We start from the raw sequence: 15,014 nt of genomic DNA on the forward strand, positions 1-15,014 counted from the left end.
ATAAATTCATGTCAAAATTCAATAAGCTCTTTCATCATGGTTACAAGACTTTAAAACATATTAAAATTTCTGATTTTAAAAAAAGGACCCAAATAAGGTGGGGCAATTTGTAGATCACTAACAGTCTTCTCCAATTAATTATTAAGTGTAGTCAAATAGCCAAGCAAATCAACTACACAAGTTGCTCGTCTGTGTCTGACCCTGCTAAACCTACTTTAGCACAGAAATAAAGCTACAAGCCGGCCTTTGATCCTAAACTTACAATGGTATGATAACTTTTTATTCAGAGCCTGCCTACAAATTCATTAAGAAATATTGAATATGTTTCACCAATAAAAGGTTCTAGTACAAATTCCAATGTGGCAGGGTATGGCGGGGCACAGAGGGTGGGGTGGGAATCCAAGCAATTCTCAGAACACCAGCTGGCTGTCCTACAATTCAACTCAGTTCTGACACTATTTACCTCGAGACGGCACCAGATTCCACAGGTAAGGGTTCAGTCCTACAAAACTGCCTCCCCCACGTCACCCCACTTCAAATGCCAGTCACAAGTTCAGATTGTTACCTATACTTCTGACCAACTGGCTATAAATCACAGGTTCCCACTACCCCGTCCTCAGGTTCAATTAATTTGCTAGAGCCACTCACAGGCTCAGAGAAACTATTACTTACTAGACTACCAGTTTATTATAAAAGGCTGTAACTCAAGAACAGCCATATGGAAAAGGTGCACAGGGCAAGGTATGTGGGAAGAGCTTCCATGCCCCTCCAGGTGCACCACTATTCCTGACTCCCCACATCCACATCAATCCAGAAGCTCTCTGAACCCTGTCCTTTTAGGTTTTTATGGAGGCTTCATTACATAGGCATCACTGAATACATCATTGACCACTGGTGACTGAACTCAACCTCCAGCGCCTCTCCCTTCCCTGGGGTTCTGCAAGGTGGGACTGAAAGTTCCAATCCTCTAATTATATGGTTGGTTCTCCTGGCGGCTAGGCCCCATCCTTAGGTCCAAGCGTTACCTCAAACATAACAAAAGACATCTTTACTACTCTCATCACTTAGAAAATTCCAAGGTGAATGACTAACGTGCACCACAAATATTAGAAATCATCACTGTCTCTGCTGGAAAGCAAAAGATGAAAACAAAAGACTCTCAGCCTTCAGGCTGTCTGGCCTAGAGGATATAACATTTAGGGACTTTCACCTGTTACTGTTCTCGGCACAGACTGTCTTGCCGCTTTAGGATATCCTCTATTAATTTCTAGTCATTTTGATTTTACACAAATTACCTTTTTCTCTTCCTGTGTTCTGGTTCTATCCAGCTAGTCCCCCTTCCCCTTTTTAGAAATAATTATAGCTGCCTACCTTTGTTATTTTAGCTTTTCTTATTAATTCAGTAATCATGTATTCATGTAGCCTGCATCTCTGTAGGGCTCTCTCGATTAACTTTTACTTTTAACAGAAATTAGAACATTAGATCACAAATAAGAGATCCGTGAAAAGGTTCATTCCCTCAAAAGAGGAATCTAGATGCCTCCTTTTCCCCGATGAGCACTGCATAAGCTCCTTTTAAATCCCAAAATGATCATTATTAGCACGATTTAGCTTGTTAAGAAAGACTCAGAGTAATTATTTAATAATCAGTCCTCGAAGGAACTCAGAAACCTTTAGGAGAGGAATAAGATTAGACTCCAAATCAGCTGAAACAATAGTATTTTACCACCTTATTTCCAAAACAATTGATAGACTAGATACCTGCCCACTATCTAGTCCTTAAAACAGGCACAGAAAAGAAAGCAAGGAAGAAAAAAACAATTTTTGCCCATTTAACCAGACCCCCCACCATTTATTATTTCTCTCAGCTCCCTAATTGTTGAATTCTTGGTTCCTATATCCCAGCTTCAAAATCTGTCTCCAGTCTCCTTGATTTTGATAATTCCTTTATATGTTCTTAGATTTCAATCTCACGTTCTTTTTTAAAAACCTTTTACTGGAGTAGAGTTGATTTACAATGTTTTGTTTGTTTCAGGTGTACAGCAAAGTGACTCAGTTATACATATACATATACCCATTCTTTTTTAGATTCTCGATATCATGTTCTAATCTGAGTTTGGTTCATGTCTCTTATTTTGGCATATCTAATATTGTACAAACCTGTACTGGATACTATTTACTTATCTTCTTCCTCTTACTTCTTCATTAACTGAGGCTGTAAAATTCAGATCTATAAACTAAAACACAGGGTCTCCAACATAATCAACCACTCAAAAATCAGCCACCACTATGGTGTAACTGACAAATTTAAGAATATAAAAATGTAAAGCGTCTAATACAGTGTACCTGATCCAATGATGGATCAGTTCTAATATGCAGTCCATGAAGGAAGGAAGGAACAAATGAATGAACAAAGAAATGGAGAAAAGGAAATAGTTTTGGAAGCTGCCTGTACATTTTTAGAATTTTAATTCTAACCTGTCTCTAGTATTTGAATAGTCATTTGCATATAGATCATCCTAACGGCTTCAGCCCAACATCATGAGAAATAAGGCTGAAATTAATTTCAAAATGGATTTTCAAGAGAGAGGTGGAGGCCTTATATGCAAGAAAACCCCATAACATCTCTTTATTTTCTTCATTGGATCCTTATAATTCCCCAAGACTGGGAATGCATTAAACCCAAGACATACAAATGAAATTGGTCTCTGAATGACAAAAGCCAAACCATTTGCTTTTTATTCACTCAACAAATATATAATGAGAACCAACAATACGCTTTCACATAAAACACCAAAAGAAAATATTGGGCAAGTGAGGTCTACAAATACCAATTGGTCCTTTCAAGCAGGCCAGGCCTGACTCATTTACTCTAGCAATGCCATCTCTCCTTCAGCCCTCTAACAACCCCCTATAGTAAAATACCAACCTGAGTGGTATCTTCAGTAATAATTCTACATCACCTGAAGTTCCTCTCTCTTCAACAACACATCCAAAGTTAACATTGACATGATTTCAACCCACCCCCAGGAAAAATTCATGTCTGCTGATTCTTAGTACTAAAGCATGATGGCCACCCATCTCCAACTCTATTTTCACCAATTATAGAGAAACCACCATTTAAAAAAAACTGATTTCCCTCTAAGATCCTTCCTTTTTCAGAGAGCCTCGTTGTTCCACCCCATCTACATGAAGAATTTCTTAACTATATTGTACATCAGAGAAGATGGACTAGACCTAACCAATCCTGGAGGCATAACAAAATCAGCAGAAATATCTTAGAAAAATATACTTCTAAGTTTTAAAAGACAAAAGTTAAACTTTCTCTGATTCTGAATGTTCCCTAGAGTATATTTTTTCAATGAATAAAAATCCTGTTTCAAACCATAGCGAGAGGTAGACTCAAGTGAAGAGACTGTGATGAGAAAATTTTGTTGCTGAATATTCACATGGATTTTTAGAAGAGACCTATGCTTTGCAAAATAAAACCTTTTATTACAACAGGCAGTCTATTATATAAATTTAGTAGGTGCTTGAAACCCATTCCATTTAATATCAGAGAAGCTTTTTCTCCATTACTTGCTATATACAATATGTAATAATTTTATTCATTCTTTCATTCAAAACTACAATTTAGCCTTTTCTAAAATGCCAGGCATTGTGCCTAGGACTGGGGATAAAACAGTACATAAAACAGACGTGATCTGCCATCATAGAACATAAAGTGAGTAAAGGATACTAACTACAATGGATTTGAAACGTAAAGATTGATAATGATTCCACAGAAGAGACTAGGAAAGACTAGTACTAGGTATATGGCCATGAGCCTCCCAAAGATGCCCATATCCAAATTCCCAGAACCTGTGACTGTTACATTACATAGCAAACGGAACTTTTGCACAAGTAATTAAGGTGGGATGATTATTCTGAATAATATTGGTGGGCCCTATCTAATCACATGAGTCCTAAAAAGTGGAAAACTTTTCCTGACTGTGGTCAGAGAAAGAGATGTGAGGACAGAAGCAAGGTTAGAACAATGTGACACTGCTGTGTTTGAAGATGGAGGAAGAAGGCATTGAGCCAGGGAATGTGGGTGACCTCCAGAAACTGGAAAAGGCAAAGAAATGGATTCCTCCCTACAGTCTCCAGAAAAGAATGCAGCCCTACTGACACTTTCATTTCCAACCCATTGACACCTGTGTCAGACTCTTGGCCTACACAGTTGTAAAATAATTATTGTGTTGTTTTTAAACCACTAAGTTTGTGATAATTTGTTACAGCAGCAATAGAAAACATATATATATTTAAACTAATATATATGTATATTTAGAATGAAAATATTAGAGCAAACATATATGATCATGTGGTTAGGTGGTTGTCTGTTTTACTTGTTATAGACCCATCTGGACTCACATCCTGCTAATTTCTTACTAACGTGACAAGACATTGAACTTATTGAACCTAGAGCTTCAGTCAAAAAATGATCGAGACTTTCTGATCTGTTAAGGAAGTTATTTAGACTCAAACTGGTCATGTGAACTGAGCCTGAGAACAACATAAACTGCGTTTATTCCCCACTACTGAACTGCTCTGGACTCAATAAACTTGCAAAATTTGAAGCCTTGAAGTCACATTCACATAAAAGATCCACAGATCCTGATGAGAGTTAATTGTGCTTTAACTTCTCCTGGTTATCTTTACTGCATCTGAATTATATTTAAGCATTTACTTGATCAACATAGGTCAATAACAAAAGCTCCAAACTAATCTGAAAAGCAAATCAGGCCCACCAAATGAGACACAACATTCCTTAAACTAGGAAGTTGAGGACTTAAGTATGAGAGTCGTCCTAAAATTTTTGAGCAAACTGAGAAAGTTTTGAGTTCAGCTAGTTTCAGGGAAGTACATTCCCTTCCGTTAAAGCTGAAGAAACACTTATAGAGAAGCATTATTGGTGATAGAAACCTAGAGTAAAAAGAAACCTGGAAATGTGTTCTGATAATACACCCACCCCCCAGTTTTTCCAGATTGGTTCCTGCTTTTTAATTCCAATATTCATTGGCTTGGTCAGATAGTCACATTAAGCCTAAAATTCTGCACTTTTATATAAAAAGGAACTATTATACTGCTTTTCGAGTGCTTTTCATAATGATATAAATGCATATTTTTGTTTATTAATAGGTTGTACTTATCAATAAAATGTTAATATATAAATGGGTTTCTGATCCTGTGAACCACTGCTGTATAACTTAACTCCTGCTCTCATCTCTACACCAACATGAGGGCAGGTCACCAGACATTACCCACACACACGGTAAGTCTTTCATTCCCTGAAGAAAAATGCCTTCCTCAACAAGTACTTAACATTATGCCCTGGGAAAAAGCAATATATAAATATTTTTAGATCACCCACAGAACAAGTTTTCTCACCTCTGTGCTCGCTCTTTCTTGTATTCCTGTTCTCACTATTAACCCTCCCTACATTTTCTCCACAGTTATCATATAAATAAATAATTACAAATTAATTGCTTCAGGCACATTGCCATTTTAATTTTAAAAACTGAGAAGAAGCAAGTGCTAATTCAATTCACCTGTACCCAAATAGTAATTACTGAGCACCTGCTTCCTGAAAGGCTCAGTGGCAGGGCCAGGGACACAGCCCTCGCTCTCCTAGAGCTTCTGACCAGTGGAGAAGGCAACACAGGAATTCCACCAGGAATGAGAGTTATAAAGGGGAAGGTGCCATGAGGGAGAGATATTTCAGGGGATGTTTGTACTCCTTTGCCGGAAGGAGAGAAGAGGAAACATGGGGGAGAGAGGAAGGAAGAAGAAAGTCTCCATCAGGCATGAAGAGTAGTGCAATCTAATCAATTAAATAAGTGAGAAATATTTGAATTCCTACAATTAAGTCTACCCTTAAAAAATTAAAATTAAAATAATTATCTGGACAAGCTAAAAAAAAGCTACTTACCTTTGATCTCAATTATTTGGATATTATAGACGGAAGAGTCTTTCCACTTCACTCTTCTAACACAGAACTTACCTTTTATAAACCAAAATATCTAACAGAAGGATATTAGTAACATAAATAAGTTTTGTATACTTGACAAATGGGCCTTGAAACTGAACATCAGATTAAAACCTCATTAAGAAAAAAAAGCAGTAAATGTACAAAAGTGCATACATATTTTCAGTGCCTCACTTAGCATATTTGATACCCAGATACTTTTTAAATGCCCCCGTCCTCTATATGACAAAATTACTTTTCAGTGATAATCATTATTTTCCTGATTTGTTCTTTAAAGCAATTGACAATTTTCAGAAGGAAAACAAATTTCAAAGTTACTATTCAAATTGAATGAAATATTTCATGTATGAAATTTACATTTACCTAACAAAAATATTACCCCCTGCAATTCACACTGTTCCATTGTTATAATTTTAAAATTTAAATTAAAATTCCAAGTGATCACATGAAATAACAGAATTAAAGTAACTCTAGTTCTCTGTCTTTACAATCACTGTCATCATTGTTTATTCTGAATCTGCTGTTTAAATCCATAAAGAATATAATGTTTACCGAAGGATAGTCATAAAAATGTGTTAATTTGAATCATACATACACATATATTATTAAAACTCAACAATAACTACAGCAATTATTTAGGATTTAGAGAAAAAACGAATTTATGAAAAACATTATCACTGACTTAGAGAATTGCTGGTGCAGACCAACTTTTAGTTGGCTTTATTATTTTTTATAAATTTCTAGAGGCAATGCATCTTCTTAATGATTGCACCCAGGGCAGAATGTGCCCATCACTTCACCCTTTGTATGAACAGTTTTTAACCCAAAGTTGAAGAAAGCCATAAAATCACCATTATTTTTATATGGTATATGTTTACTACGTACAAGAGCAACTTCAGCGTCCTGCCACTGGGCAAAAGGCAGCATGCTCAGAAAGGAGCCCTGTGTTTGGCTTTTAATGCTCTGCTATCACAGTTTTGAAAGTCTTAACAATTTTACCTTTCAATTTGTGTAGATAAGTGAAGTCTGATGGGGCAATAAAGCATACGCCCTAGACTTAACATGCAGTCCTGCCTCCCAGTGCCTTCAAGGGACAGGTCCTCAGCCACCTGCTCCACAACCCAGCAATTGCTGCCACCCTCCATTCCTGGTGGGGCCCTTGGTACAAGGCAGGATGGGTGGGGGTTATGGGGTAAGGCTAAAGAAATCTGTGAGGGTCTATGTGCTCCCAAAAGTCCAAAAGTATCCCTATACCCTAGAGAACCAAACAACCAAACATTAAATAGCAAATAAAAATAACCTTTCTTGGGTCAATAAAGACTGTAAAAAAAAAGGAAAAAACTTTCTTTTTTTCCCGGCTTTTGAACAGGCCTTACATTTTCATTTTGCACTGGGCACTGGGCTCCCCAATTACGTGGCCATCCCTGCCTATGTATGTGGGTGAGTGTGTGCATGTGCATCTGTTATGTTTGTATTTAAAAGAATAGAATAACTTTCTTTATATTTAATAAAGTAAATTTATCTATAATTTATAGATAAAATAAACTTATGTATAACTTTACCATATTTTATCTATAAAATGAAACTACTAATTTGAATAGTTTACAGATCAGGGGAGAAGGAATTCCAACAGAATATTACCTTCTGAGTTTCTTGTAACTCATGAATTCTCTTTAAAAATCTTTAAAAATATATTATATGCTAAAAATTGTGATATTCCAGCTTCAGAAGCAGGACATGACATTACTAATATGGTCCTCTTATTAACAAAATCTGCTTTACAACTGTGACTTCTTGACAGGCAAGAGATTTTTGGTCAGAAGCCAAAGTCATCAAATATTAAGAGTGTGGAGATACATCAAATGTGTTGCAGAAGCCTAAAACTCACTAATTTTAGCACATTTGAATTATTCACATAAATTACTTATACTGAAAAATCCTAACTCTTCAATCTCACACCTAAAAAATCGTATGCTTTGTAACTAATCATTTTCAAAATATACCCTCATAACTCTTGAATTATTCCATTTATAATAAAGCAGATGAACAAAATATTCCCATTATAAATTTTTCTTTTTTTTACCTCTATTATTTAAGGAGTCAATATTCATGATCAATATATAACTGACAATGTCTTCCTTATTTTAAAAATATAACTAAGTTTTGAATGTAAGAGTAGTCATAGATACTCCATAGATGGATGTAGATATATATACAAAAAGAATATATCATAAATATATATATATGAAATTATATCAAAAGGACCTTGAAACAAATACTTTTGCATTTGTCTAAATTTAGACATTGTTTCTAACATTCCTGAGAGATGGCTAAAATTGCAAAGAATCTATGACATTGTCACATTTGAAAAAGGTTAAAAGCGATCCAAATTACACCTTCAAAAATGGCCCCCGATCCCTACAGCATTGACTTTATCCCAATACCATCTAAATTCTAACTTTGTTATTCACCAACATAATCCGGAGCAACCTGCCCTTTTCTTTGTCTTCTTTTTATCCTTTAAACTGATGCGCAACTCCAGTTTCCTTTCTCCAATCCTGACTGCCTTCTTCAACTAGTATTTAGATACTGTCTCAAGCAAAACAATCATGTATAAATAACCTTCTGGTTGAATTCCATCCCTAGAAACTCCTGTCTCCTTGCTGCACTCTGGGAGCAACCCACGCAGAATGCACCCAAAAGGCCAAGCCATGTAAAATCAGGTACTCATTTGTAATTTATCAGATTTTGTACACCGAAAGAACCTCAGCACATACCCAATGGACGGGGTGGGGGAAAACCAGTTACCTACATTGTTCATGTACTCTGAAAGCAGGTCCTGGAGAGCCTGGCGAATGGCATTGCATTCTGCGATAATTCGCTCCCGATGGAAATCCCTCGTGCATGAAGAGTCAGCCAACAGAGCAGCCCCACTGATAATGGCTTCGAGGCGTTTCTCTAGGGATGGTCTTGTTTCCTCCTCAGTCACTGTGAGTGGATCCAAGACAATTAAATTCTAAAGGAAAAACACATTTAGATGGTTAGAACTCCATGATATTCTATTTTTAGGAAAAAATAATTAGTATTTTGTTTTCACATTTGGAATTCATATGTGATGATAAAGACAGCTGTGCTTTTACTGCCTCACCCAGTTCATGTATCATTCTATAAAGCAATTATTATTCAGGGCAGTGACAAAAATTGTGAAATTATGAGCATTGATTCTAGTGTCAGCCAAATCTGTATTCAAATCTTGCCCTTCCCATTCACTAATGGTGTGAGCTCACTCAGGTGTCTTATGTACTGTAAGCCTCACCTTCCTGATGTGTAAAACTGGAATATTAACACTGTTTATCTCATAAAACTGATGTAAGAATGATATGAATGCTTAATAGAGTGTCTGGCACATATTAACAGTTCTTTACAATTGTCATTTTCATTTAGCACTTCATTGTTTACAAAATATTTTCACATATATTATCTCATCTTGACAACACTATAAAGAGGTGGGCAGTAAAGATATTGTTAACCACACATTTCAATTGACGGTGAGTGAGGCTGAGACTGTCTTGCCCAAGGTCATTAAGCTATTAAATGGTGAAGCTCAAACAAGTATTAAGGTCTTATAACACCTAATTCAATACTGTTTTCGTTATGCCTCACTGTAAGTCATACAATCTAATTAACCTTAATACTAACGTATCAAAGAGAATTCTAAATTTTAATTATTCATTTTAAAAGTAAAATTCCATCTTCCTGTTGATTATAACTTCCAGCCATTTCCCACCATTGAAATCTGACATGGTATTTTTAAGGTTTCCTTTAGATATGTCTTCAGGCAACAGAAGTCAAGATAATCTACAGACTTTGAAGAAAAGGTGGAGAAGATGAGGCTCTAAGGATTCTTTCTTAAAATACAGTAAGAGAGGAAGCCTTTCAAGGTTTGAGCATAATGTCATAATTGGAGAACTAATTCGTATAAAATGAAAGCTCTCTGTAGAACCTTTAACATAAAATGAAATCATATAGTGAACTTCAGAATGTGTGTGCATGTGTGAGTCTTTACACACAAATATACACACTGAAAATCATTGATCTTCAGAGTGCACAATCATATATATTTACATATATAGAGAGGTATATGTATATTGTGTGTGTATATTGTGTATAGATATAATCTTACACTGATGGTTGTACTATATCATGTTATGATAAATATTAGGGGATCTAAAGTAGCCAGGATAAAATTTTAAAAGCTACAGCTCTAGGCCAAGTTAGGGAGAGAAAATCATTATGGAAAGAAAAATAATATTAAAACAATTATACAAAAAGGAAAAATAGTACTGTGTAATGTTCACATATTATATGATATAATGTAAAATATAAACTAGAAATAGATCTTACAGCAAATTGTTTAAATATCTTAAAATTATTCAGAAGAATTCTTCCTTTCATGCCTCTATTTCCTTCCTATTTTCCTACTTCTCTACTGAGTATCTCCACTTTTCTCTTTTAGATGGAAACAAATTTTTAAAAAGAAATGAATTTTACAAATGCCAAATTTAACATTTTCTTTATCCAATACATAATTTTTTTGGTGAGACGATAATCCCAACCATGGGCTTGCCCACCAGACAAGGATTCATTTACATCTAAATATACCTCCTTATTTCATTTGCCATTTTTACCATGTCCTCTTTGGCTCACTAATTTAGTACAAACATTCCACTCCAATTTTCATAACAATAATTGACCAATTAAAACCTTTTTGAAAATGTCCCTCCAATGTGACATCATCATTAAGAAGAGACACTGAGGGCAAGAGAATTTTTCTTTGATTGCTCAAATGCAATTAGTAAATGTGATAGGGACAGTTAACCTGTTCCCAGCATTGTAATGATAGGAAAAGTTGATTAACTTTGAAATCTATACACCTATAAGTATTACAAGAAGAAACTAGTAATTTTAGGTGTTCTGGCTGTGATTTCATGTCAGAAAACATCCTCTATTGTAGGAATAAGTTCACCCCAGTTCGTGCTCTCCACAGTCATTCCCCAAACTATCCTAGCCTCTGGATTTTTACTTGTTTGTTGACTTTTAAGACTCAGATTCTTCAAGCTCATCTGAACTCAAAACATTGCCTGCTCTGATGTCTGATACTCACATGCAGCCTCTTGATTCTACCTAAATCTAATGTCACCCTATTCATATCCTATAGAAGTTTTCACTAACTTTGTCACTGAGTCAATTAAAAGGTGAGGTTACTTAAATAACTTTAATGTTCTATGAAATATCACTGGATATTTGAGACCTACTGAAATAAAGAATGATCTCTTCTGGACGTCAGTGAGATGATGAAATAGGAAGTTCCATATGTCATACCCCTAAAGAAATACTGATTTTAACAATAACAATAATGAGAAAGCCTGGGAGAAAGCCTGGGAGAACAACTGAGAGGTTCCAGTAACCACGTGGAGCAAAAACATCAAAGAACAGAAGCACTGAAGAGGATAAGAAGAACAGTTTCATTTTACCCATGTCACCTCTCTCCCAAGGCAACACAGCTCAGACCAAGAGAGACTCACCTTGGCCTGCAACTTCTCCCATTGGGAAAAGCGAAAACAGTGAACACTTGGCTCCCCAGCCTTGCAGGAAGGTGTCCAAGAGTCCCATTTCCATCTCTCCACACCCAGAACATTGAGAGGATTGAAATAGCTAAATAATTTGGGGACAGCAAAGAGTAGAGAAAAAGGGTAGGAGCTCACAGAAACCAGTATACAGATATCAACCACCAGCAGCAGATCCTACTAACTAGATTACAGACTCTAATAAGAGCCCTGACCATGAACCCAGTAGGACCCCCACCTGCAGACCCCATGATTAGCCACTGTGCACCATGCAGTGCTCCATGCAGTCCCCTCTTGTAGCCAACACGCCATGCTCCCCTGCAGACAATGCATGCGAGCTCCCACAGACAGCACACAGATATTGGCATCCAGCTGAATCTGCTGGATCGGGAAAAGGGGCACAATGCTGAACAAACACTTCAGGGTACTGCCCTAGAGAAAATAAATAGGAGGCTCTCAACACCTGGCCTGGCTTTGTGGGATCACAAGAAGGCACAGGGCTTCCCTGGTGGTGCAGTGGTTGAGAGTCCGCCTGCCGATGCAGGGGACACGGGTTCGTGCCCCAGACCAGGAAGATCCCACATGCCGCAGAGCGGCTGGGCCCATGAGCCATGGCCGCTGAGCCTGCGCGTCCGGAGCCTGTGCTCCACAACGGGAGAGGCCACAACAGTGAGAGGCCCGTGTACCACAAAAAAAAAAAAAAAAAAAAGAGAGAAGGCACAGAGTCTAAGACTTCTTCACAGGGAACAAGAGGAATGGAGCAAGTGCATCCATAGAAAGAATCTAAGAGACCCCCAGTATCTCTGGCAAGGCTGACTCATGAAGACCTTTCTCCCTGAAGCTAGTCAGTAAAACCTGGAGAAAAGTGACTGCTTCTTCAAATGTGAAGACAGGAATACAAGGTTTCAAGGAACATGAAGACTCAAAGAAATATGATATTACCAAAGGAACAAAATAAACTCTAGTAGCTGACCCCAAAGAAAAGGAGATTTATTAATTGCCTGAAAAAGAATTCAAAATAATCATCTTAAAGAAGCTCAGTTAGATAAAAAAGAACACAGATAGACAACTCAACAAAATCAGGAAAATAATACATGAATAAAATGAGAAGTTTCATAAAAAGATACCGTAAAAAAAGTACCAAACAGAAATCCTGGAGCCGAAGAACATAATAAATGAACTACAAATCCATTAGAGAGACTAAACAACAGACTACAGCATGCAAAAGAAAAGATCAGTGAACTCAAGGACAGATCATTTGAAATTATCTAGTCAGAGTTACAAAAAGAAAAAACAATTAAAAAGAATTAATAAAGCCTACAGCACCACTTATGGTGGACTATAGACATATACAAAGCATGCCATCTGATAGCATCAGAATATATATTCTCAAGTATACACAGAACATTCTCCAGGATAGATCATATGTTAAGCCATAAAACTGGTCTTAAATTTAAGACTGAAATCATATCGAGTATCTTTTTCACCCACATGATATGTGCAATAATAATAGGAAGCAATAATAGGAGTAAAATTAGAAAATTCACATATATATTAAAACTAAACAACACATTCCTGAACACCAATGGATCAAAGAAGAAATCAAAGGAAAATTTTAAAATATCTTGAGACAAATGAAAATAACATACAAAAACTTATGACATGCTGCAAAAGCAGTTTTTTTTTTTTTTTTTTTCGGTACGCGGACCTCTCACTGCCGTGGCCTCTCCCGCTGCGGAGCACAGGCTCCAGACGCGCAGGCTCAGCGGCCACGGCTCACGGGTCCAGCGGCTCCGCGGCATGTGGGACCCTCCCGGACCGGGGCACAAACCTGTGTCCCCTGCATCGGCAGGCGGACTCTCAACCGCTGCGCCACCAGGGAAGCCCAAAAGCAGTTTTAAGAGAAAAGTTAATAGCAATAAATGCCTACATTAAGAAAAAAAGGAAGATCTAAAAAAAACAACCAAACTTTACACCTCAAGAAACTAGAACTAGAAGAACAAACTAAGCCCAAAGTTAAAGAAGGAAGGAAATAATGAAGATGAAAACAAATAAATGGAATAGGAACTAGAAAAACAACAGAAAAGAACAACAAAAAATTAGTTGGTTTCATGAAAAGATAAGCAAAATTGCCAGACCTTTAGCTAGACTAACTAAAAAAAAAAAGAGAGAGAGAAAAGACTCAAATAAATACAATTGTAAATGAAACAGGAGACACTACAATTGATTCCACAGAAGTACATAGAATTGTAAGAGATTCTGATAAACAATTATGTAGCAACAAATTGGATAACCTAGAAGAAATGTGTAAATTCCTAGAAATACACAGGCTACGAAGACTGAATCATGAAGTAATGGAAAATCTGGACAGATCAAGATTGAATCAATAATTTAAAATTTCCCAACAAAGAAAAAAACCAAGATCAGATGTTTCACTAGTGAATTCTACCAAATATATAAGAACTAATATCAATGCTGCTCACACTTTTCCAAAAAATTAAAGAGAAGGGAACGTTTCCAGACTCATTTGGAGGCCAGCATTACCCTAATACCAAAGCTGCCTGATTTGGATACTTCAAGAAAAGAAAAGTGCAGGCCAACATCTCTGACAAATATAGATGCAAAAATCCTCAACAAAATGCTAGCAAATTGAATCAACAGTATATTAAAATGTTCATACAGCATATCCAGGTGGATTTATCCCTGGGATGCAAGAATGGTACTACCTATGCAAATCAATAAATGTGATATACCACATTAACAGAATGAAGGATAAACATCATATTTTCTCAGTAGGTGCTGCAAAAGCATTTAACACAATTCAACATCCTTCATGATAAAAACTCTCAACAAATTAGGTATACAAGGAATGTATATCATCACCATAAAGGCCATATATGACAAGCCCACCATTAACATGATAGTCAACAGTAAAAAGCTAAAAGCCTTTCCTCTAAGACCAAAACAAGACAAAGATGTCCATTCTTGCCATTTTTATTTAACATAGTACTGGAAGTACTAGCCAGAGCAATTGGACAAGAAACAGAAATAAAAGGCATCCAAATTGGAGAGGAAGAAGTAAAACTGTCTCTTTCGGCAGATGACATGATCCTATATATAGAAAACTCTAAAGATACCACCAAAAAACTGTTAGAACTAATAATAAATTCAGTAAAATTGCATGATAAAAATCAACAATATAAAATCAGTTGCATTTCTATACTAATAATGATTATTCAGTAAATACTTTGGAATAATTTAACGAAGGAGGTCATAGATCTGTATACTGACAACTGTAAAGCATTGAGTAAAGAAACTAAAGAATAAACTAAAATAATAAACAAATAAATAAATAGAAG

General features: G+C 36.3%; 1 protein-coding gene across 1 annotated transcript in view; it reads right to left on the bottom strand.

Moving 5' to 3' along the window:
* Positions 1-15,014, bottom strand: part of CTNNA3 (catenin alpha 3) — a 1,586,247-nt gene that overhangs the window by 1,156,795 nt on the left and 414,438 nt on the right. The window contains exon 8 of the mRNA XM_082673107.1: positions 8,841-9,044. Coding sequence (XP_082529233.1) covers positions 8,841-9,044 — 204 coding nt within the window. The remainder of the gene's footprint in view (positions 1-8,840; positions 9,045-15,014) is intronic.

This window comes from Grampus griseus (assembly GCF_964374135.1).
Source record: "Grampus griseus genome assembly, chromosome: 16".
In the NCBI taxonomy this organism is placed as follows: Eukaryota; Metazoa; Chordata; class Mammalia; order Artiodactyla; family Delphinidae; genus Grampus; species Grampus griseus.